General features: G+C 33.5%; 3 protein-coding genes across 4 annotated transcripts; 1 reads left to right on the forward strand and 2 right to left on the reverse strand.

The window, feature by feature from the left end:
• Positions 1 to 2,324: 2,324 nt before the first annotated feature.
• On the forward strand, positions 2,325 to 3,779 carry LOC129901232 (WUSCHEL-related homeobox 3-like). The gene is made up of 2 exons (XM_055976361.1): positions 2,325 to 2,730; positions 3,472 to 3,779. Exons 1-2 carry the CDS (start codon positions 2,422 to 2,424, stop codon positions 3,667 to 3,669), a joined length of 507 nt encoding a protein of 168 aa, XP_055832336.1. The 5' UTR covers positions 2,325 to 2,421; the 3' UTR covers positions 3,670 to 3,779.
• A 3,756-nt stretch (positions 3,780 to 7,535) lies between these two features.
• Positions 7,536 to 12,168, reverse strand: LOC129900278 (putative respiratory burst oxidase homolog protein H). The gene is made up of 15 exons (XM_055975212.1): positions 11,904 to 12,168; positions 11,562 to 11,657; positions 11,317 to 11,479; positions 11,192 to 11,240; positions 11,007 to 11,120; positions 9,934 to 10,740; positions 9,670 to 9,762; positions 9,458 to 9,573; positions 9,269 to 9,371; positions 8,942 to 9,033; positions 8,706 to 8,853; positions 8,345 to 8,479; positions 8,126 to 8,254; positions 7,823 to 7,901; positions 7,536 to 7,710 (listed from the first exon to the last, which is right to left on the reverse strand). Exons 1-15 carry the CDS (start codon positions 12,166 to 12,168, stop codon positions 7,601 to 7,603), a joined length of 2,499 nt encoding a protein of 832 aa, XP_055831187.1. The 3' UTR covers positions 7,536 to 7,600.
• A 2,402-nt stretch (positions 12,169 to 14,570) lies between these two features.
• On the reverse strand, positions 14,571 to 22,003 carry LOC129899472 (kinesin-like protein KIN-5D). 2 transcript variants are annotated; one of them, XM_055974457.1, is made up of 23 exons: positions 21,842 to 22,000; positions 21,353 to 21,640; positions 21,129 to 21,258; positions 20,668 to 20,823; positions 20,113 to 20,589; positions 19,757 to 19,854; positions 19,514 to 19,670; positions 19,362 to 19,431; positions 19,174 to 19,250; positions 19,030 to 19,083; positions 18,865 to 18,945; positions 18,657 to 18,768; positions 17,991 to 18,077; positions 17,724 to 17,899; positions 17,233 to 17,394; positions 17,046 to 17,153; positions 16,779 to 16,937; positions 16,588 to 16,671; positions 15,919 to 16,124; positions 15,706 to 15,807; positions 15,508 to 15,617; positions 15,282 to 15,433; positions 14,571 to 15,164 (listed from the first exon to the last, which is right to left on the reverse strand). In XM_055974457.1, exons 2-23 carry the CDS (start codon positions 21,511 to 21,513, stop codon positions 14,949 to 14,951), a joined length of 3,135 nt encoding a protein of 1,044 aa, XP_055830432.1. In that variant the 5' UTR covers positions 21,514 to 21,640; positions 21,842 to 22,000; the 3' UTR covers positions 14,571 to 14,948. The 2 variants fall into 2 exon arrangements, with proteins under 2 accessions (XP_055830432.1, XP_055830433.1); XM_055974458.1 differs by lacking the exons at positions 14,571 to 15,164; positions 15,508 to 15,617 and having other exon boundaries at positions 15,321 to 15,433; positions 21,842 to 22,003.
• Positions 22,004 to 23,682: the final 1,679 nt, after the last annotated feature.

Below are 23,682 nucleotides of genomic sequence, written 5' to 3' on the forward strand. Positions count from 1 at the left end.
AATATCATTTTAAAAATATTTATAAAAAAATTCATAAGTCAATTTAGAGTATATATGAATCAAATTTTTAATGGGCTGAAATGAGCAAGACTAACAAACAAACGGGTTATTTAAACGAATTGAATTGATTTTATCATCCCTAGTTTTTTTCTTCTATTTAATTTATTTTTCTTTTGAGAGGATTTGCAGTTAACAAATTAATACTACTACTACTCACATATATATAATGAGCCGCCTATGGCTGCCAAAAGGGCGGCTTGATGCAAAATATGCTATGTAAAAGTTAAACAAAGCAGTACTAAATTAGGTGTGATTGAATAAGTACTGAATTTCAGAAGTGAACGAATTATTGGCTCAACAATAATTAGATAAAGTACTCCAATAATTACTAATAGTCGACTATAGGTAAAACTTCAAGTAAACCATAAATTAAATGTGAGAAGATAACTAGTAGTAATAAAAGAGATTGAGCTTTGTTTAAAATTGAGAAAGGTTTCAACTTTCAAATCATGGGTAGGATAATTGATTATTTAATAAACTAATTTAAGTTTTCTTTTGAAGTTATTAGAAGTAAACATTACACCAAGGATAGTTAAATGAATTCGCTATATTTTGGAATAAAAATAGCATTTAAAAAAATTACTACTATTTAAAAATAATGAATTAAAAAGTTAGCATCTCACAAAGTTAGATGAATAAACTTCAAATAAAAATACGAAGCGATATTTATTAAATAAGTTTAAGATCTTTATTAAAATTGGACTTTAATAATAAAATAATACATCATAATTTATGCAAGTTGGACTGCATGCTTTTTCTATCAACAGTAGACCTGATCCTCTTATGAGATCAATTTTCTACCTCAGCACCACCTTATGAGAACAAAAGCCTCCACTCAAATCATATAATCTTGTTACAAATTAATCACATTAATAAAGCTGAAACAAACTTCTTTCTTTTTGTTTCCCGCCCGATTTTCGAAGCCTGTACGGGAGTCCCACTAAATCTAAATCGTGCAGTGCATGAGGCTCCCAACAGGAGCTCAAAGAAACTTCATCTGGGGTACAACTACCACTACCAAGAAAATCTACCTCCTGAGTTGGGATACAATCACCAAGCCTAAAAGTAAAATAAAAGGCTCAATTGAAGAATAAAGCAAAATAAATGGTGGTCTAGAGAATCATACCAGTTAAAACCTACTTTGTATTTATTCTGTAAATTGTAGGAGTTGGTAATTCTTTTTGCTTATCGTATGTGCCTGTCCATTGGGTATTTTGGAGTGATGCCCTGCATCTATATGTCCTTTTCTTGTAACATGCATGGTTCTTTTTGGGTGAGGATAAAAAAAAAATACCAGTTTAAAACGAAGTTGAAGATGCAATTAATCCAGTTTTCATGTACGACATTATACATCATTACATAAAATTATAATAAATGTATAATGTTGTATATTAGGCGTGTAAATATTGTTATACAATACTGTTTATCGTTTTTTCTTAACTTCCACCTCAGCTAAATGCAAACCTTGACGCGGTAAGTTTATACAAAGTTATACATCATTATAAATGTATTGCACATGTGAAGTGTTTATATGTTTTCTTACTTTGTCTCGAACAATATATGTATAAATCGACTTTACTTGTTGATTTCTATGCCAAATCAATTTTTAATTTGAATTGTTATACCATTTGGAACTGGAAAAAAGAAGAAATCTTATGATTTTTGAGTTGTATTCTTTCTGAATTTGCATTTGTTTTAATAGTTGGAATAGAATTTGCAATCTCTCTTAATTAATCAGGTGAACAAAGAAAAAACCGTACCAAATGATATATAGGAGGAGTAATATGTCCTCTATCTAATGCTGCCTACTAATCCAAACAGGCCAAATGATAAGAAATGGATCTAGGTCCACATTGTATTTAAGATTTTGCGTGATTCGTTCAGTAATAACACGGATCATAATGCACAGAAATGAACAACCAACCTAATTAAATGACTTGCCCCAACTTACTCTCCCTGACGAAGCTAGAATTTTAATTTTTTAAATATTTTTTTTTGACAAAAAAAATAAATAGATTCTAAATTTAATATTTATACATATTTAATAATAAATCAATCAACATAAAAATACATTGTTTGAACAAAATTTATCCAAAATTTATTGAGTTCGACTAAACTTTCATGCAGGGTGCTAGCTTCACCCCTGTCCTCTTATCATTGTATGACACCAGCATGACTACTTATTTCACTCTACTTGACATCTACCCTTCTATTCTATTTATAGTACTACTACACACTCTCCCCAATAAAAACACACATTTTTACTACTTTGAATTAAATCCCTAAAAAAGGGAAACATCAAGAATCTTTTTTAATTTGTCAGTCACACGCACACACAAAAAAAAGAAGAAGAGGAATAAAATGGCTCGAGCTAGGTGGAAACCAACTCCACAACAACTAATGATCTTACAGGATATGTACAGAAAAGGTTTGACAAATCCAAATTCATGTCAAGTACAAATGATTACTTGCCATCTTTCTATGTATGGAAAGATTCAATGGAAGAATGTGTTCTATTGGTTCCAAAACCACAAAGCTAGAGACAGGCAAAAAATGAGAAAACAGCAGCAAAAGCAAAACCCTCCACCTTCTCCTTCTTCTTCTTCTTATGCTTCTGCGCCTGTGAATTGTCAACTATACCCTAACTCTCCAACTATTTTTCTTCATCAGGTACATTAATGTTATTTGTCTACTAGTGGTCTACCACGTGCATATATATATATATATATATATATATATGTATATAGTCTCTTTTTTTAATTATTGTGACGTCCATGCACGCACATGCAAAATTAAATAGTACTACTCTAAGGATAATGTAATCCGGAAATGAATTTAAGATTTGAAGTTTATGTATTTTTTATCGTGACCTCAATAGCATAACTTAGTTTACACTTAAATATTTATAAATATTTAATTAGTAGATTTTCTTGAGCTGGGGATCTATCAGAACAGCTAGCCTCTCTAGTTTCTACCCCACAATTTCACAAAGGTAAGGATAAGGTCTGCACAAGTATATTCATCCTCCCTAGATCCTACCTGTAGGACTATATTGGTTATGTTTTTTTGTAATGATATTTAATTAGTGAATTTGTACATATACAGGGTTTGAGAAAAAGTTTTCGAATTCACGGGAACACACAAGTAGTACTTCCCTGTCCCAATATTTATACAACTGACTTAAAAGAAAATAGTGTCATATAAATTGGGACGAGGAAGTAACATATATAGATCCGCCTTAGTCACTTAATCACAGTAAATTCACGTGGTTTAGTAAAATTACCAGGTGCAAGTTTCCTCCTCGCTTAAATATCGCATCCTAATAATTATTTTCTCTGTACCAATTTATATGGCGATATTAGTATTAAAACTTGTGATCTATCTTTTTAATTTTTGTGGTCCTTTATGTAGGTTGAAGGAACAGATGCATCACCTCATCAAATGATGAAGTGCCTCTGGAAGAATGGCATGATGAGAACCAACGGTAGGGATTGGATGTTGATGACAGATCACGAAGGTTCTTCTAATAATATGGTCCATTGCAACAATAGCAGACCTCTAAAAACATTACAACTTTTCCCTGTCACAACAACTGGCTTCAAGGATTAGAATTTGCTTAATTTATTTATATCACTAATAATTAGCAGCTAGTACTATATATTATTTGAAGTGTACTTTAATTTGATTCATGTATTGTACGTGTGGCAGCTTTTATAGTAGTGTTATGTGAGTTAGAAACATCTTAGCTACTTTCTAATATTTTTACATGTTCTTTTATATATATATATATATATATATATATATATATATATATATATATATATATATATATATATATATATATATTACATACTTGGTTAATTGGTTTGATTTTCTCCTAAAATAAATATGACATTGTTCAAGACTTATAAGGAGATTACAACAAATAATCTCGAAATTAAATAGGTATCTCTGATATCATGTAAATATAATATTTTTGGGTATATCTTTAACTCTAAAAGTTAGCAGATAAAAGAGAGAATTGTCTGATACCATATAATAAAATACCAACTTATTTCATCAACCAATATGTGGACCTAACAATTTCTATTAATGAGAACACTTTGAAATAATCACTTTGGACCATTTTAATCATTGTGCTTATTAAAAAATGATCGGTCCAAAATATTTAATTTTATTTATTCTTTATATTAAATTTTTTTTTAATTATATGTCCATTTTAACATATAAAAAAAATAACAATATTTTTCTTTTTATTATATACTCAATAAAGGGGTTAATGATCAGTATAGTTAACTAGTTGTGATATCATGTGAATATATTATTTTTGGGTATAATTTGACTATAAAAAAGAGAATTGCCTGATGCCATATAATAAAACACAAACTTATTTCATCAACCAGTATGTGGACCTAACAATTTCTATTAATGAGAACACTTTGAAATAATCTCTCTGGACCATTTTAATTATTATGCTTATAAAAATGACCACTCCACAATATTTAATTTTATATATTAAAAATATTTTTTAATTATTGTATGTTCATTTTAACATATCAAGAAAAAGATAATATTTTTCTTGTTTTAGCCTCAACATTAACTATTGATTCCCAAAAAAAAAGAACTATTGATCCCCAATCATTTTACAAGTTCATTAAAAATTATACATCAATTTATATGTATATCATGATAAAGTATGTAATTTATTTATTTCTTCATAAGGGATGAGCAAAGTCCATTCATGTGGACAAGGAAGTAATTGTCATTTTTATAAAATAAAGATAAAATAAATTTTTAATTTTTAAACTTTACCCGTATACAATAACTATGTAGAAAGATTATTATATAGTGAAAAAGAGAAACGTACTCACTTCGATCCATATAATAAGTCATATTTTGGCTTTAATTGGTACACCCCTTTAAAAACTACTAACTCCCTGGAAAAAAATAGATATTTTGGCTAATTAATTAGCCTTCGTAGAAATTGAAGTAATTTAAAAGTCTTTTTAAGAATACGTAAATAAGGAAGAACTTGGAAAAATAAAGTTAATTCCTTCTTGATTATATACATCGATAGTGTGACCAAAAAAAAAAATACATTGATACGTATTTTAGATCAAAACGAAAAAAAAATGAACCGAAAATGTTCTTTTTATTCACCGGAGAGAGTACTAAATTGAGATTAAAAATTCTTAAATCAAAATATTTAATTAAATTATGTTTTCAGGATATCTGTAATATGACAAATAAAATAAGGCAGGCTAACAAAATTTTCACTAGTTTGAGAGCTAATTACTTAGATACACTTTAGTTTGCAATGTTACAAATCTTATCAGATTTTCATATACGTCCGTCATGATACATGTATCTCGATATACATGAGGTCAAAATTATGTGTGATTTTTTCTGTATACACTGTATGTATCCAGGTAGATTCGCATGTATCTGAAATATATAGACAAATTTCGCTCACCTCCCTTTCATCTTGCTCGCCACTCTCTTATGTATTTGGTATCCCAGATACAAGTGAATCACACTAAATACATACAGATATATGTATTTAGTGTGTATATAATATGATTCACATGTATATGAGATACATGACTATCTCATTTTCGTCTCATCCCATCTCGCTTGCTTCTCTCCCTATTTTTAGTGTATCTAATAGCAAAAATACATATATCTAGATATATCTTACTTAATATAAAATTCTTACTTAGTGATAAAATATATAATTACTTAAAAATATAAATAAAATTAATATATATCTTATGAATATGAATATATGTTTAATAAGATAGTTTCTCCATAAAATAAATTGAATAGAGTATAAAAGAGAGATTCCATCGGTAAGTGAAGTTGTCTAGCGGAAAAGTACCTCCAACTCAACGACAGCCAAACGGTTAAAATGTAAAACGTAAGTGTGCAAGTAAAGTATTTATCCTATGAAAGTTGGGGATTCAAAGTATGGTGCAAACCGTGCAATAATAACTTATCGCACTCAATATTTACTCCAATTCAATAAATACATTGACACAGACACATATCTTTACATATACTTATACATTATAATTTGACTTAAATTGATTTATCGTCAAACCAAGTTTAAGCCAAATTTGACTTTTAGGCCGTGTTTATTTCCAAATTTTACATTTATTTCCCCATATACTGTTAGTAAACTGTATTGTAAATATTAAAACCAGTAAGAACAACTAAAGGTAATAAAACACAGAATCTGAAAAAATTAATGCAGAAACAGAATCGAGCCCACTGAATGCACAGTGTGTCCTTAAGGAAATTATTCCCCTCAAAGTACCCGAGGTTTTGGAATCTTTCCTCCAGGATAGAACGATTACTCACCAAAGTAGAGGTACTGCAAATCTTTGATGACTGCGAACCACTTGAAGGATGTATATCACACGATTTTAGGAAGTGCAGAAAGAAGAAGAAGAAGAAGATGGTATGTTCAGAATTTCGTATGGAACATTCTGAGGATTAACAGATATATATAGACTGTTTACACCTTTTAAGAAAAGGCACCTATTGGGAAAAGGTTTGCCTGTTGAGAAGGTTTGCAACTTTTCGGACAAGGTTGCAACCTTTCAAAAATCCGTTGGAAAAATGGAGGGAAATTTTAAATTAATCCGGGAAAGAAACGGGTCGTGGGTCAGGATTTTTTTTTCTTTAATTAATTAAATAAATAAATAATATTAATTAATTAAAAATTTAAAGAAAATTTGGTCCAAAAAGATTATCAATCAAATCAATTGACCAAATCCAAATCCAAATCCGTAGCCGAGCGAGCGACGACGACGACGACGGCGCGAGGGGAGACCCTCTTCTTGACCCTTTAGCAACATGAAGGAGTGCTTCTATTTTTAAATAGGAGACTTTTCATTTCCACCACCTATGTGGGACCAAAGCTTATTTAATAAAGCAAGAGTGAAAATATCATTACCTCTCCACTTCTTTTTCCCTCAATTTTTCATTCAACCTATCAATTAAACTCAACATATACTTGTGTCTGTCTTATGGGCCTAGGTCCAAGGTCATAGTATCTTGAGAGATTATACGTATATTATGTCTCTTGATCAATATTTTCTCTTTGCTAATCGAATATTAAAAAATAATTAGGAAAATCACACACCCTTAGACAATTTTTTTTCTCCAGTGAGCTGGGTACATCTAAATAACACAAAGAAAATTGATTCTCATCAATGTATTCAAGTTAAATGTCAAAGATGAAATCGATCAATTTCTAGAAGATGATCGAGTCATTTTTACATTTGACTTAATTGAACCTTCTATTTATAGGTCAGCTGTTGTTCAAGAAGAGTACTTACAAACAATCACAACCAAACTTTCTAAGATAAGGCAAGTGGAAGCGCAACTTCCCAAAATTTATCTTAGTACATACTCCACATATATCAAGCAACATATATATGTATATATTTCAGAAAACAAAAAAACATTTATACAGGAAATTATTATATTTCACAGCTCGGTGAAGCCTCAATATGTGAAACCACTATTTATATATCTAGAAATTTTCTTTGTGGAAATTGAAACGAGTGGATGAATTTAAACTAAATTCTTGACACAGCCTTCGTAGTGGTTTTGTAAGAGTGGGACTTCCGCAGTAAAACACCCCTGCAATTGGCATATCATTATATAATATGAGCGTAACTCATATAAGCAAATCATCCGTCCATAATGAAGTTCTTCCTTAAAATTGGAACATATGTTCATAATTAATGCTTACCAATTCGAGAAGATGGATGAGCTGCAGCCAACCGAGAGAATACCTTTTTCCAATTTGGTCTTGCAAAATGTGTTCTTATCTGTTAGAGTAAGTGTTAAAACCAAGAATTTAAGTTATATATACTGACATAACCATAAAGATTTTTTTTTATATTATCAGTGTAATTTAATCTATTAGAGCAAGCAATGCCTATAATAGATAACTATAATTGCCTTTTCAGGTCATTTGTATCTAATACTTTCGACGCGAAACATAAATTTAAGGATAAAAATTGAGTAAAATTGCAACAAATAGGTGATATACCCGACTGTCGGAGACCACATCAACTCCATTTTTAGCATGTTGTAGTGATTGCACCATTGCAATAAGTGCAGATCTAGCATCACCTTCTTCATAAACACTAGTCAAATAGTTGTGCATTTCCATCATTTCCTGTATAATACAAGTACTGTATCACTTCAAATTATGTTTTAAGTGAGGAAACTGATGTTAATTCATGTTATTTAAAATTAATCGACTCACATTATGGTCATATTCAGCAATATCATCCATAACACCCTTGAACCAGTCAAATGATCCTTGTTCTCTTGTTACCCAATAGAAATATGCTCTGTGAGGACCTCTCTTATTACTTGATGATTCACCAAATTGCTGATTCTGCAGTAATTGGATTTCGTTATGTTTTTATTTTCACATCGTTACTCGTTCTTAATTAGAAAAAGAGTTTTAACTTTTTACACTTAGGTTAGCTAAAAGATAGCTAAAACATAATAGTCTATATAAGTAGGACTAGAGTGTTACAATAGGTAAAAGTATATTGTTAGACTATCGGGTATATAACTTAAATCGTTAGCAAAATATTGTTTCAAGATTAGGAACTTACAGATTGAGATTCATTGTTAAGAAGGTCCTTTAAAATGCTGATAAATGGGGTTGCTCCTATTCCCAAGCCAATTAGTAGAAGGATATCATATTTCTTGTAGTTCTGAGCTGGTGCACCATAAGGTCCTTTGATCATGATCTTCGGAAATCTGCATAAAAAGAGATAAGTGAAATAAAAGTTTTATTATGGTTCATGAACATGAAAATCAGTAGACATAGAACAACATGGCAACGTACTCGGATTGAGCCTGTTCAACATCTGAATATGCTTTAGTTTCCATTCTAACAAGACTTCCCTTCCTTGATTGCGCTACTTGAGGCTCACAGGCCTGCTAAAGGAGAGCTTATTAAAATCAGAAAAAGCTAAAAATAAGTAGAAGAAAGAAGGGGAATCTTAGTAGCTCAGTTCGTTGGCTACCTGAATTATAGAGTTTCAAAAGACGAACGATATGGATGGATCACCAATTTGTCAATTTTTTGTTAGTATTAGCTCATTAGACTTGTAGAACTCATCGAATAGAAAGTGAAAGTGATCTGGAAAAACAAGTTTAACAAATTTATTACCTTTTCAAATCTGGTTTTAAGCTCTGTAGTCCAGTCTCCCAATGTACGTATATGGACACTTAAATAGTTGTCGTCTGGTGCTGAAGTGATTGAGAATGGATGCCTGTAAAAATTAATAAAGTTCCTTAGCGCAAATGGACGTCCAGATCTGTACATGATCATTGCATAGTTTAAGTTTTTTTCGTTTACCATTCAAAGGTTGATATATCTGGACATTTCACAAAAAGGTACATTCCACTCTTATACTTGAATCCTGGAGGTTTACTCATGTATAATGCTAGTACATTCCCTGTATATGTGACAGCCTGCAATTTTTAGTATCAAAACAAAGCTAAATTCAGGAAGTTTTTTCAAATGATAAAAGTTGATGAATTGACATAAAACTTGTTTGAAGCTAAAACCTTTATGATATTGACATTGTAGCTGTGCTCGTAGACGATGAGAATTCTTTCCGTAGCATACGCAAGTACTGGAACTGCAAGATACATCCATGTCTGCAGAACAAAGATATTTCTGATTACTCAATCATCATCACTAGTTTGATTGATTAAATTGATCTTGAATGTCAACAAACTAAATGCCCATAATCATATCGAAACAACATGGTTGATGTTCATTTTTCAAGTTATTCAGTAGTTGGATTTCTTCTAAGTGAACATACATACCGTTTTTTTGTACCATTCTTTTGTAAGGTATATGAAGTAGCCGTGGAGGATCAAGAGGATGTAGACGAGGACCAGAAGATGATGTGCATACCAAAACGCGTTAAATCCTGCTAAATGACGGAATGGCCATGGCAATTTGATGACATTCCTTCTGAACGAATGTGTAGCCAATGTGAAGGAGAAAAGCATGAAAAGTGTCATCAGAATGCCTGTTACGCCTGGAATAGACGCCACCAGGTCCAAGTAACTCGGTTGGTGGTAGTCGAAGTTGCTTCCAAGAAATGTCATAAATTTACTCTGTGGACATGATGTTAGTTTCACAAAATTGCAGCTGGTATGGAAAAGTGCATGAATAAACGTGGCGATAGCAATTCCCAATGCAATTATCTTGTGGAAATTGATGTTATCATCAAAGGGAAATATTGAACCAAGGAAAGTTTCTCTAAGCTTAGTAAGAGTTCTTCTGCATACAGGAAAAAGAACCAGAGCCATGTTGAACTTAAGAGTCTCCCCTGCACCTTTAGCGATGCAAACGCAATAACCCATGATCTGAAATGCTGATTTTCTTTTAAATTGTTGGAACTTCCAAGTGAAGAGTATCATGTTGATGCAGAACCACAATATTAGTACCCATATTCTTTTCCAGTTTTCTTGTATTTTTTCTGATGTTTTGTACAAGAATTTGCTGACTGGAGTCCTGTATTCTTTCGGGATCATGGTTTTCGCTAGTGTTTGTGATCTCTTCAGGGTTTTTTCCCCTTCTTCTGAACCCACCATCCCTCTTAGTAGAGCTTCAAGTTGCCACATCTGTTAAGCAGAAAATGAGAAATTGTAGAAGAAAGCTACCAATAGGATCATCCATTTTAGTCTTGACACAATGAAGCTCTTTCTCTAAAAGAATTTTCATATATTCATTTCTGATAAATTCTTATGGCAGAGCACGAGGAAACTTATCGTCAATGTGATGATTTTAATGGAAAGTAGGAAACTAGAAGCATGACTGATGTCTTCGAGTTCCAAGATAATCAAATCATTAATAAACTAAAACAACAACTTTTTAGTGCCAACCTTACCTCAATATATCCCAAATGATCAGGGTCGAGCTCTTCCATGATTAAAGCTGCGTATGTAGGTGCATGTTGCTTGAATTTCGACAGTTTGTTTGCCGAGGCACTCATCACTAGAACCTTTTTCAGCAAAAAAAAACAAACATATTAAGTAGATAGACGTGAAAATTGAAGGAAGAAAGTTTTCTCACCTCTTTAACCTCTTCCTCTGATAGTTTCCCATCACCATTCTTGTCACACCTGTGAAAATTCACCATCATTAGTCAATCGGAAAGACGGATTTTTGTTTTCATTTCCCATTGATTTAATCTCTTACATGTCAAAGAAAATATGAAGCCTTGCATCAAGAGATTGAGTTGATATATCTTCCCAAAATCCTCTCACTTCATCTATTGTTATACCATTTTCTGTGCTGATCTTCCTACGCCTCGCTAAAGTGTCGAATAATTCTCCAGCAAATTCCTTGCTTTCTCCCATTCCTGTTAACCAGAACATAGAAATGTTACTTTCTTCTCTAACTGAAACCAAATGCCTGTTTCTATAGAAGTTTGACAAAAATACCAATACAAGTCCCAAATTTCTCTCTGAAGATCCTCCCGTTAACTGCATTTTGATTGAATCGTTTCTCCACACTTCGCCAGGCATCTCCCTCCTTCCCTGTTATTGAAGACATAATTAAGTAAAAGTTAAAGCTTTTACACGAGACCATCACATAATTCAGTATGGTATCAAAACTGACAGAGATCCTGAGTTCAAATCAAACGCCATTCGATTATCACAAGGGATTCTTTAGAATCAAGCCCCGCATATGAGTGAACATGTTGAAAATATAATTAAGTAAATAACAATGCATACTCTCCAACATTTTAACTTTTTAGATGAGATAGTCACACAATTCAGTACCTGTAGTTGATCTATCAAGAAACCGCAAGCTCTTGAGCCCTCTAGTAGCTCCTGATTCCATCCTCCCCATTCTTGGTACAACGCCATTTCTTCGTCTTGAAATGCTGAAATTTCTCTTGAAAGATCTTTGATTTGCAGGTTCTTGTAAACCGTTTGCACCATGCCTATTATCCTGGACATCGCTCGTACTATCTATTTCAGCATTTTCAAGAATCCATTTCACTGAATTGTCTCGAGATAAATCCCCATTGTCAATGGGCACCATACTATGTGATTCTCTTAGCTTCTTATTTGTTTTTCACAAAATTTTGATGAAAAATAGACCGAGAGTTCGTTAAATCAGTTGTTTGAAAAATACAATGTTTATAAAAAAGCCATAGTGTCCCCCACTAAAACAGCATGCCAAAATGAAACATTTTATTCATTGGACAAAGTCTTATTTCTGTTCATTTTCTTTGCGTTAGTTGAATCCTTTTTTAAACAGCCAAGGAGTAGTTGGATTATATTTTAGTCACTGAAAGACTGGATTTATAAATAAGATACGGCAATTTGCTCATTATACATTAATGTGGATATAATATTTAAATTGTAGGCACATTCCTAGCAAGCTAGAGACAGATCATACGATTAAATTTGTTCAATAATTTATCAGATGTTCCAATTTTCTGCTTGAGACAGAAATTCTAGGGAATCAAAATGAGTGGGGAAGCCTGCTTCTTTTAGACGTGGTTCGAATCATTTGGGATCCTTACTTGTAAGCACGTCTTCCTCCACCTGCTTGTTCTATTGTTATTTTTATTAATAAAAAAACAATCTCAACTTCAACGTGGTTTTGATAATTCTGTACAAAGAAAGGGAAAAAAAAGGTTTTGAGAATTCTATAGACTGACTATATGCAAAGGAGGAAAATTGGATGGGCTTGCCACTTTTTGGATCTGCAATCAAAGTTAAGCCACCATTTGACAAAAATATGCGTAGCTAAGATATGAAAAACTGGAGTTTGAACATAGTTAGTTCTCCCCTAAAGGCACAACAATTCACTGGATATTTAGGAGTAAAGCATTGTTTCGGTGCATGAGAGCAGTACCAATTCAATGCTAACTTTGAATATCATTAGATATGACATCAAAATAATTGGGGTCAAGGTCGATTTATCAGTGCACATTAAATTTGTAAAAATCTTAGTTCGAAGCAATCTTGAAGTTTTTGCTTATTCGAATGGTTTTTTTTTTATGGTTGTGCAAGAAAAAAGGATTTCACATTGTTGTGCACCTGAGCGTATATCAAAGCTTCAGATGAATTTGAACACTGAAAATTTGCACGCAAATAACTAGTTAATGTAACATAAGCAGATTCAGTTAGGTTTATTAGTTAATTTAGTGCACTTTAATTGGTGAAGTTAGTGCATTTGTGCCTTTATGTGAGCAGATATCATTTAGCCGAATTGTGTATAAATAAAGCTCAGATGATCTGAATCTCAAATCCATATTCCCTTGAAGAACTACTCTACTGTCCATATTTTGATATTGACATTAAATAGGAGGAATGGCTCGTTGTAAGTTGGATCCTTGAACCCTTAAACTCACTGAAACACAATATTTTAAACCTCTTTCTCATCCGATGTGTGCAAGTGTAGTACACTCGTTTTAACACATGGAATTTCATGTCATTTTTAGTGACAAATAAGAGATTAAATGTTAAAAAATATAAAAAAATAATATAAAAAAAGGTATACTTTTCTAAATTCCGGAAATGTTGAACATTATGTTGTTCATATTTTCTCCCAAATTAAGAGCCAAATTCATGCTAAATAGATCAAATTCTTGTCTATTTGACTTGAATTTTTACATTACAAGTTCACAAATACAAACCCAACAAATCTTCATCACAATTTTGAATTAATTTCATAAATTAACAAAACCTAATTATTGTTCTTCAAGCCTCCTCAAGCTTATCAATGGAGTTTTTCAATACTCAATATCACCCTTCACATTATACAAACAAGATTCAAAAGATACTCAAAAATTAAAACTTTCAAGAATGAAAATGTGGCGGAACAAAAAATGGTCAAGGAAGGTATTGATTGTAGCAAAAAAAAAAAATTGAAAAAGCATTTAGAGATAGGGATAAAAAGTTTGATTGGGGGAGGAAGGGGGGTTGATGTTAAGAAGATGAAGAAGAAGGGGGTAGGTATGATGGGTGGATCCATAGAAGAAGAAGAAAGTTGGGGGTGTGAGCGTGTGGGGTGGGGGGGCGGGGTTGGAGGTAGGAAGGTCTTCTTCTTTTTTTAATTACAGATTTTTTTTCAATTTTTTTTTAATTTTAATAATTTTTTAACGTAAAATATTTAATCTCACTCGCTTTAAAACGTGTGTAATGAGGCATTTTTCCAACTCAGCAACATCAGTGTCACATAAGTTCGGTCAATGGCCAGAAGGGTTTAAAATATTGTGTTTTGATGAGTTGAAGGGTTCGGTTGATAAACTCGCAAGTACAAGGGTCCAACTTACAAAACGGAGCCAAATATAAAGGTCTATCAGGTCATTCTGCCCATTAAATAAGTTGAAACCTTAATTCTAGTTGTTCCTTTTGGACAATTAGAAACCATTTTACGATATAAAAAACTTACCAGGTAAGAAGATCAGAAACTTATCACATCAAAAGAGATACCTCAAAGCCACTCATTTACTATACCTGTCAGTGTCACAGGAATCTCCCAATTCTGTTTCCTACAAGAGGACAAATGAAACACTTGCCAATCACTACAAATAATTTAAAGAATAGGATACACTAATATCAATTACATGTAGGAGATTTTCTTTCCTTTTTTGTTTCTTGGATATGGTAACCCACATTTAAACTCCCCCTGCTCAAGAAGCCTAACAATGGCTTCCTTCCACTTTGCTCCCTTGATGACTTGAACTCCCTACTATAATTGGAGGTGGAGGGCCCTTACCCGCTAAGCTATCCCTCACTCGTCCATGTAGGTGAATTCTTATGTACAGCTTTTCTTCCATAATCCTATAATGTCTAATTTCTATAGTCCTAATTAATAGTAGTGAGAGGAAGTCTTGAATCTCTCAATGAATGAGCGTCCTCTGCAATATGTTTTACATCTCCATTTGCTTGCTTCAGTGATTTTCCATCGCAAAGTGATTTCAACAACTCCTCGAAAGGAGGAGTTTTGAGCTCTTCAATGGAACCAGCACTTGGTATACTGAAAGCTCTCTTTTTCGGTGTAGAGCAAGATGGTTCGTCGACCTATTACAAGTGATAAAGATTTGGAGAATACATGAATATAATGCCGTAAGTACATGAATAATGTCATTCCAAACAGAAAAAGAGAGATTTTCTGTCATATGAAAGCAATGTCCTTACCATGTACTCTTGTGAAAGACATTGTTCAGCATGATCTGTAATCTCAACAACCTTGTGGTAGTGTCCACTCTTCAATTCTCTCAGCTCTCCACAAGAAGGAACAATCATGGAATCAAGGTTCCCACAAGCATCACGGTCAAGTTGTAAAGAATCTGCAGAATTTAATATAGTTAATTGGATGATACCGAGCAGCCAGCAAAGGTGTGTAAAAAACATGATAACGTACGATCAATGGAACAGAGAAGGTTTTTGCTGGCAACATTAGTGTCTTCAAGAGTAGATGACACGCCAGACGAAAACTGTGCACGCAGTGCTTCATTGGCATTCATTCCTTCACTAAAAAATGTACAAGCTCACAGTAAACAACAAGTGAAATATTGGAAATATGATACAAAAGCCTTGAACGACAAGTGAATATACCAACCTAACAATTTTATCCATAAACGCAACATTTCTTTCCTCTAGACTGATCAAAGAGCGTTGAGCATTCGTCCATTGTTCAGCGCCCAGTTTTGCATTTTGCAGACTGCATAATACATATTCAAGTAAGCAAAAAGGCCAAGAAAAACTTCAGACAGACGAAAAGAACACACAAGTTCTCTTCAGAAGTGATATGAGATATACTAGGAGGACATACCAATTCTGTAGCACCTCCTCCATCTGTTTCTTCCCCTTTTCCACAGAAGAAGTATCCTCAAGATAATGGCATTCAGCCTTTTCCATATAATTGGTCCATTCGTCTTTGACTGAAGTAGTTGAATCTTGCATGGTTGACATCTCTTGTTTTAGTCTGCTGGTTCGGTTGTAAGCACTTTCTCGGAGGTCATTGATTGCAGTTTGAACCTAGAGCAAACCAAGTAAAAAATCCAATTAGCTTTCGCAGCCTAAATTAGAAAAAGTAATAAGTCAATGATTGTCCTCCCAAATCCACAATGCATTCTTCTTGTCACTTATAAATGGAGTACTAGCGCTAGAAACAAAATTCAAACATAAACTAGGCAAGGTAAAGGAAGGCCACATATTTATATAAAGAATCACTGTTGTTGTCACCCTGTTTTCTTAGCTTAACTATAAGAAAATGCATCTTTTTTCGCCATATCATAGATCAATGAAGTTACTATCTTTTTGCCTTGTTTTAGGGAGAATGGAAATTCTAGCCGCAACTGTATGCTCATAGATCAATGAAGTTACTATCTTTTTGCCTTGTTTTAGGGAGAATGGAAATTCTAGCCGCAACTGTATGCCCCTTTTCTTCAACTGGTGAAGCAAATTATGATGCATTTATACGACTAATAAATGACCGTACCAATTTTTTCTTCCTAGCATTTGATCCTTCAAGAAGTTCTGCCACTTTCTGCAAGATTTGCCTCTCCTCATTGGCAGCACATTCCTGTAAAAGGCGGATATCCATATAAAACGAGGCTAAAAAGCATATTGACCATTAAGTGAGAGAGATGCCTTTGAGTTCAGAAAACTTCTGGTCACTGACATCATTACCTCAAACTTCTTTTCAAGTTCAGAAAACTTCTGGTCACTGACGGTCTGTGCATCTTCAACTATATCGCCCAGTTGGGAGACATGCATATCCAAAGTCTTAAAGAAGTTGCCAGTAATTTGAGAAAATGACCTTGATGTTGTGATTGTCCTGCAGTGAGCCTATAAAAGCATCCAAACTTTATCACACAAACTTGGGAAGGAAAAAAGAATATACAGAGGGGAACTGAGGGGAGAGGGGAAGAGCTCACAAATAGAAACTACTGATACCTCACGTTGTTGTGCTGCAAATGCAATTAGTTTCTCTTCCTGGCTGAGAAGACTCTTTTGAAGATCATTAACCAAGGTATTGGCCTCAAAGGCGATTTCCTCAAAAAGCTACATTTCAAAAACAAAAAATAGAGATAAGCAGAAAATACTACCGGGATTTCTCAGAAAATTAAAAAAGAGGGCATACCTCTCGGAGAGAAGATGAATGATTAGAAACTTCAGTGTTTAAATGGTCGAAAGTTGAGTGAGCATTGCCATCGAGCTCCCCGGCCAAACCATCTAAAGCTTTGATGCCACAACCAAACATGATTTTCAAATTGTCTAGAAGGCCTCGAAGCTCCTCCATAGCCTAAAAAGGAAACCAAAAACCTTACTGATTTACTGATCAACATAAGTACAAGACACTAAAGTACATAGTTTTGAATGTGTTTTACAGAAGGGCTTCTAAAATTTCTCTAAAAGGATTTGTAGGGGGGGTTGATAATCACATCATTGTCTAGGCAATATTGCAAAAGGCCAATTGCTAAATGTAATTAGTCAAGGATGCCTAAATCTTTGCACACATGACATCATGAAAGCAATAAATTGTGTTGGAGCATATATAGAAGTATAGTTTACATCTTTTCCCAGAAACATTGTAGAGGGTCTTCTTTAACAGGTATACAAAGTCAAGTATACCTCAATCTTGGTAGACACAAAGGACTGCATGTCTTCCTCCATGTGTTTGAGTTGTTGCTCTTGTTGTGTGGCTGAGGAAGCAACACTCTTATGCATAACTTCAAGTTGTTGAGTTAATTGCGATTGGAACTTTTGGATGAGAACTTTGTTTCCGTGTTCTATTTTGTCCTTGCGCTCTGAAATCAACCATTATCAGTATAGTGGGTGCAAGAGCCTTTATATTTTGAAAAGACAATCATTACGGATTCGGTCTTTCTGTTGACCTACCAATCTTTGCAAACAAGTTAGAGACATCTGATGCAGCATGTTCCAGCTCAGCTCGAAGTTCAAAGGCCTGCTCAACCAGTGATTTTTCTGGTAGAATACATACGTTTAAATATCTCATACAACTATTACAAAAGGTAAAAGTTGGTTAATGACGATTCTCAACAGCATGTGTAAGATCTCGAGGCTTACATATATTGTCTCCCATATATCGTCTCCACCAATGAATTTGGTAATTCCTTTAAGAGAAATATTATCTCCCACACCCAATATTGTTTATAAGAATCACTAAAACCTTGCACACACACCCCACCCCCAAAATTGTTTGTAAGAAACACTTAAACCTTGATTTATCCCCCCCCACCCCACCTATATTGTCTCCCATTTATTGTCTCCACCAATGAATTTGGTAATTCCTTTAAGAGAAATATTATCTCCCACACCCAATATTGTTTATAAGAATCACTAAAACCTTGCATCCCCCACCCCCAAAATTGTTTGTAAGAAGAAACACTTAAACCTTGATTTATCCCCACCACCACCACCCCAGTAAAAGTATATTCCTCCCAAAGCTGGTCCATAGGAAAAACATGCAATTTCAGCAGAAAGCAACTGTAGATGACTAATCAAAAGAGTCTGCCTTGACCATGCACAGAGGATGCGGCTTACCAGACTTTAGAAGGTTCGTTATCAGAAATTCCTTTTCTCTAATTGTTGTAATTGCCAGCCTATGTTTCTCTTCAAGATCAGCCAAAGTATGCTGAGTTTCCTGAAGCCTTTTCTGAAAGACACAAAATTATAGCTAATCTCCGTGAGAAAGAGTTGAACAACAAAAGATAGCTTTAGAGAAATCGGGAGGGGTCCAAACTCCATATACCTCTGTCTTGTCAAGTTTGCCACTCAATTCAGTGGTCAACAACTGCTGAGAATTGTACAGTTCCTGAAGCTCCATATGTTGCTGTTTGCAGTAGGCAAAAATGTAACAAGTTACAAGTTCTGGGTGATCAATAAGATCTAGCTGAGTAATTAATCAGTAGCATACCTTGTCTTTTGATTCTGAGTCAAGTTCCATCCGTTCTATCTTTTCAGACATTGCCTGAAAGAGGAGAAAAAACATATTGACCACACATAAGAAAAGATTACATGATAATTCAACCAATCAATGGATCAGTGAGCATGGCCTAACCTTTTTCTCTGCTTCCTCTTGGAGATATCTATCTCTTGGTATGTAGATACCATTCTTCTCTCTTGCAGCGTACACCTCTGTTGGCATAAAAATGGAAATTTATGTAATCAAAACATTTAATAATTTAAAGCAACTACCATCCAAGATAGAGATTCATGTAGAAAGAGAAGAAGAAAGCAGTATAAAACCTTGCTTCAGCCTTTCAATTTCAGAATACAAGTCCTTCATCAATGCAGATTTCATCATCTTCTGGTTAATCTATAAATAACAGCAAAAGAAAAGTTAAGGACGGTTGAACTAAAAATCTTTTTAAGAATGCTTGACTGACCAGAAAACCGACCTCTGGCTTATTTTTTATGTTTTTGGCACGATGAGCATAATCTAAAGTGCTGAGTGTCTCTTCCATAGAGTGAATGGAGGGTGATATTGTCGCAATTATGCATGTTTTTGTTTTCCCTCCCAATGAATCCCTCAACAACCTTGTTATTTTGCTCTCCCTGACAAACCAACAAATGTTCTTAGGGTATGTGAAAAGCTTCATACATTTAATATTGTCTTATATAATAATGGATATTTTAAGCACCTATATGGGATATGACCAGAGTGCTCAACTAAAGCATTTATAACACGACCGAGTGTAAGCAAACTCTTGTTGATTTCCCCAGCTTCCCTTGCTCTGCCCTGCAAAAGAAAATCTATCATCTAGTACAGCTTAATATAATGTGAACAGAAAAAACACAATCAAAGTGGGCAAAAGAACCAAAAAGAACTTGAGAAGTCTCTTCCAGGATAAGTTGGCATGAAGAAGGTAAATTTATGACATTGCTAAGCAACTTTTGCACACTCGTTGGTTTGGTTCTCTTTATCTTTTTTCCTTTTTCTTACTAACAAAGTTGCTAAATGCAATGGCTAACGAATTACAGAATTTTAATGTCTCACCTCTCTTGCACCAGAACGTGAAATGTTTTCAGAACCCGCAAGGTCTACAAGATTCAGTTTACCACATTTGATCATCTCTTCCCCCTCTGGAGTATATTCCTTGATGTGAATTGTGATAGAGAATATAGAATGAGAACGACTGCTCTGTTTGTTAAGAAGAGTTTCAGCTGTACGCCTTTTAGCGGAACCTTTCCCCAAGATATTGTAAATTTCATTTGCAGAGCTTACTAACTCCTCTTCCAGGCCTCTAACAAAAACTCCACCCTTCCCATCTTCCATCAGAGCTAATGGTTTCTTGGATTTGTCATCTGTAAACTTTGTACATTCCTCAGGAGCTAAAAGATCGGATATTTCCTCGTTATACAGCTCCAAAAATGTTACTTTCACGCTATATTCAGCACTTTGAGCTTCCAATATGTCAAAGATTTGCTTAATAGCTCGTGGGATAACACCTGCATCACTTGGAAATTCCCCATTCTAAACGGGGTGAACTATAATGCATTATTATAAAGAAGAAAGCAGCATAAAGAAATTCATCTCTAACAGCCAACCAACCTTCTTTCTTCCCCCTCCCTCCATTGTATAAGTTTTCCCTGTTCCTGTCTGCCCATAAGCGAAAACGGTGCAGTTATAGCCCTCTAGAACTTCAAATACAATAGGACAGATTGCAGAATCATACAAGTCCTTTTGTTTGGACGTAGGACCATAGACCTGAACAGCATTATCCAGCAGAATGTTAGTGTCAGCTCAAGAAACACCAGATGTCCATTTCACAACCTTTATTTACTTTTTCAGCAGTATTAGCAGAAATCATTTTGTACCAGAACTCAGAAGCATGGGCATTCATCTCAATCAATATAGCAAGCAAATGAAATGAAAGAAGTTATTACACCAAATTACTTTTTTAAACTATCCACTCTATTGTTCTTTTCTTTTGACCCGTGTTCTTTTTTCCTATATCTATTATAGAACCAATCCTATCAGATAAGGATAGATCAAATAAAAGAAATTCAGACCTTATCAAAGACAAATGTTTTGTCAATCTGTTTATTAGCTATGTTCTGCATAGCAGAAATTTCCCTTCTTCCCTCATTGCAGGAAATCACTGATGGTGTATTCAATCTCATCTCATCCTCACTCAATGGCCTGCATATTTCACAACGATTCCATCAAATAGAATCAATTCAATTCAGTAAGTTAAACCTACACTAAAGCTCCAAAATGCACTAAATCTACCAACCTGCAACGCACAATAACCTGCACATTGACGCCTTTATCTTTGTCATGCTTTCCACTCATATTCCCTTCCGCCAATCGCAGATCTCTAACCGCCTTTTCACTTGACCGTGGTGTCTGTGATGGTGACCGCGAAACATGGCCTCTTCTCTGTGATGGCTCCATTTCCAGAATGATGCTCCAATCTCACAATCGTTTCTGCCGATTCTCTGATTCAATTCAATTCAACTAGATTCCAAATCTGAGAACAAAAACTTGATGTAGAAAAAGAGAAGCTTCCAACTCGAATGCGCTGTAACAGTTTAATGAAAGGTAAAATGTAAATCTTCACGTCAAATGTCAAGCAATATACAAACGAAAATTCACCGTCAAATTGAAAACGACTAATCGATGCTACAGATTCATCGTTCAAATAATAAAATCCGTCGATTGATGCATATGCATTCATACGTGTACGATACAGAAAAATAACGAGGAAATGGCGTAGACTCACCGACGATCAAATCGCCTGCAATGTGAAGAAGAACGGCGATGTTTTAGAGAGAGAATTTAGTGATTTTGAAAAGGAAGAGACTGATAAATTTGGTGAATTTTATTTTCTATTTTTCAGGTTATAAAAATATAGAAGGAATTGAGAGAGAGCAGAGGAGGAGCTGTATGTAATATGCGCGTGAGGTGAGATAAAGGGGAAGAAAAGCACAGATTTTGTGGCTGTTACAGGGCATTTGAAATTGATTTTTGACCGTTGTAACATAAAAACAAAAAACAAAAACAAAAAAAATTGATATGAGATAGGGCATTCTTTTGCTAGTTATTACAAGAAATACCACAGAGTTTAATTACAAAGCATATACAATCTTTCCAAATTTATTTTATTTGTGTAGAGAGTCTTTCGATATCTTACCTGTAAAAATATATTAAATATGTTATTGTTGTGTTATACAATAACCTCAATTTTCATGATTAGTAATGTGAATAATTTATACTTATTCTTTTTTTTATTTCAAATACTTACTGTAGTAATTTAGAGAATTTTCAAAATTATCAAATTTCTAAATCTCTTGATCAGTAGGCATATCTATTGGGAAAAAAAAGAAGGCGAATTGAATACTTAATCAAAAATTAATGCAAAGAAAGAAGGCGAAAAACTACATACTGACATTTGCAAAATTCTTAAATGTGAGACGAAAAAACATCTAGAAATTCAATTAGAAAACGAAAAATGATTAAATGGCGACAAATATATAAAATAAAATCGATAAAGAAGGTGAAAATGCTAAAATGGTGTTTATTAATTTCTGTATTAATTAACAATGTGAAAATAATTACTAATACTCTACTTTACCAAATTAACGATTGGTTTGAGGATGACGATGACAATAGAGCGGCCAATCAAAAAATGCAATGGAAAGATAATGGTTAGCGATGATGGTAAAGATACACCCAAAAAAATGGCGATGATGGTAAAGATACACAAAAAAATTCAATTATCCACACTTGGTTTTGTCAAATCATACTAATTGACGTAGCTAATTAGTGATAAAATAATCTAAGAATATGTCTATTATAGTTTAGTGATAACATTGTATGTTAAAATATGTATCATATATTTTTGGAATTAATATATAAATACTTAATGTGGGTAAATTTTCACCTATAGGAGAGCATGTCAATTTCTTATTACTAGTAAATTTGAGGATTACCTTAAAGTACATGAGTTTAGTGAAACGGACAATGTTGATAGGATTTTGAATTCTTTTCTTTTCTTTTCTAGGCTTAATTTTGGATTAAAAAATTCTATAATTATTAGACTGATGGGGACATTATATTCATCTAGTTTAGTATACCCAATAATACAAGTTTATGAATTTTTCATCTTTCATTTTGTCGTTTTCGTTTAGATTTGCAGTAACATTCTATTCTACTCAAGGATGTTGATTCAAAATTCAAATGATGTGTTTTCTTGAAAATAAAAAAATTGTGTTTTTGTTAGGAAAAAAAAACAAGAAGAAGAGAAATTATTCGTATTTTTGATTATGAATCTGAATATCAAGATTGTCTGGCGATTGGTATAATAAAAATAACTCAAAATTATAAAAGATTAATATTCAAATTTTAATGTTGACATAATTAATTTCACTTTTATAGGTACTTGATGAAAAAAAAGTATAATGTGTGTGTAAATTAATCGAAACGCTATTATTATCAGATAATATAAGTTTGAATTTTGGTGAGATTGTAATCAAAGTAAGAAAATTGGTTCAGTCTAAAATTTTCTAGAATCAAAAGATGTATTTCTTATGACATGTATAATGTCATCTGATTTTTCTAATG

Source organism: Solanum dulcamara, chromosome 8 (assembly GCF_947179165.1).
Source record: "Solanum dulcamara chromosome 8, daSolDulc1.2, whole genome shotgun sequence".
Taxonomy (NCBI): domain Eukaryota; kingdom Viridiplantae; phylum Streptophyta; class Magnoliopsida; order Solanales; family Solanaceae; genus Solanum; species Solanum dulcamara.

What these genes read in the sequence shown, in the direction of transcription:
- LOC129899472 (XM_055974457.1), bottom strand. Translation starts at nt 21,513, where the DNA reads ATGGAGCCATCACAGAGAAGAGGCCATGTTTCGCGGTCACCATCACAG. An exon ending in AGGGAGGGGGAAGAAAGAAG is followed by an intron (nt 20,590 to 20,667) that starts GTTGGTTGGCTG and finishes CACCCCGTTTAG; the next exon opens with AATGGGGAATTTCCAAGTGA. An exon ending in GCAAACTTGACAAGACAGAG is followed by an intron (nt 18,769 to 18,864) that starts GTATATGGAGTT and finishes TGTGTCTTTCAG; the next exon opens with AAAAGGCTTCAGGAAACTCA.
- LOC129901232 (XM_055976361.1), top strand. Translation starts at nt 2,422, where the DNA reads ATGGCTCGAGCTAGGTGGAAACCAACTCCACAACAACTAATGATCTTA. An exon ending in CAACTATTTTTCTTCATCAG is followed by an intron (nt 2,731 to 3,471) that starts GTACATTAATGT and finishes TCCTTTATGTAG; the next exon opens with GTTGAAGGAACAGATGCATC.
- LOC129900278 (XM_055975212.1), bottom strand. Translation starts at nt 12,168, where the DNA reads ATGGTGCCCATTGACAATGGGGATTTATCTCGAGACAATTCAGTGAAA. An exon ending in AAGAATGGTACAAAAAAACG is followed by an intron (nt 9,763 to 9,933) that starts GTATGTATGTTC and finishes TTTGTTCTGCAG; the next exon opens with ACATGGATGTATCTTGCAGT. An exon ending in TTAAAACCAGATTTGAAAAG is followed by an intron (nt 9,034 to 9,268) that starts GTAATAAATTTG and finishes CTCCTTTAGCAG; the next exon opens with GCCTGTGAGCCTCAAGTAGC.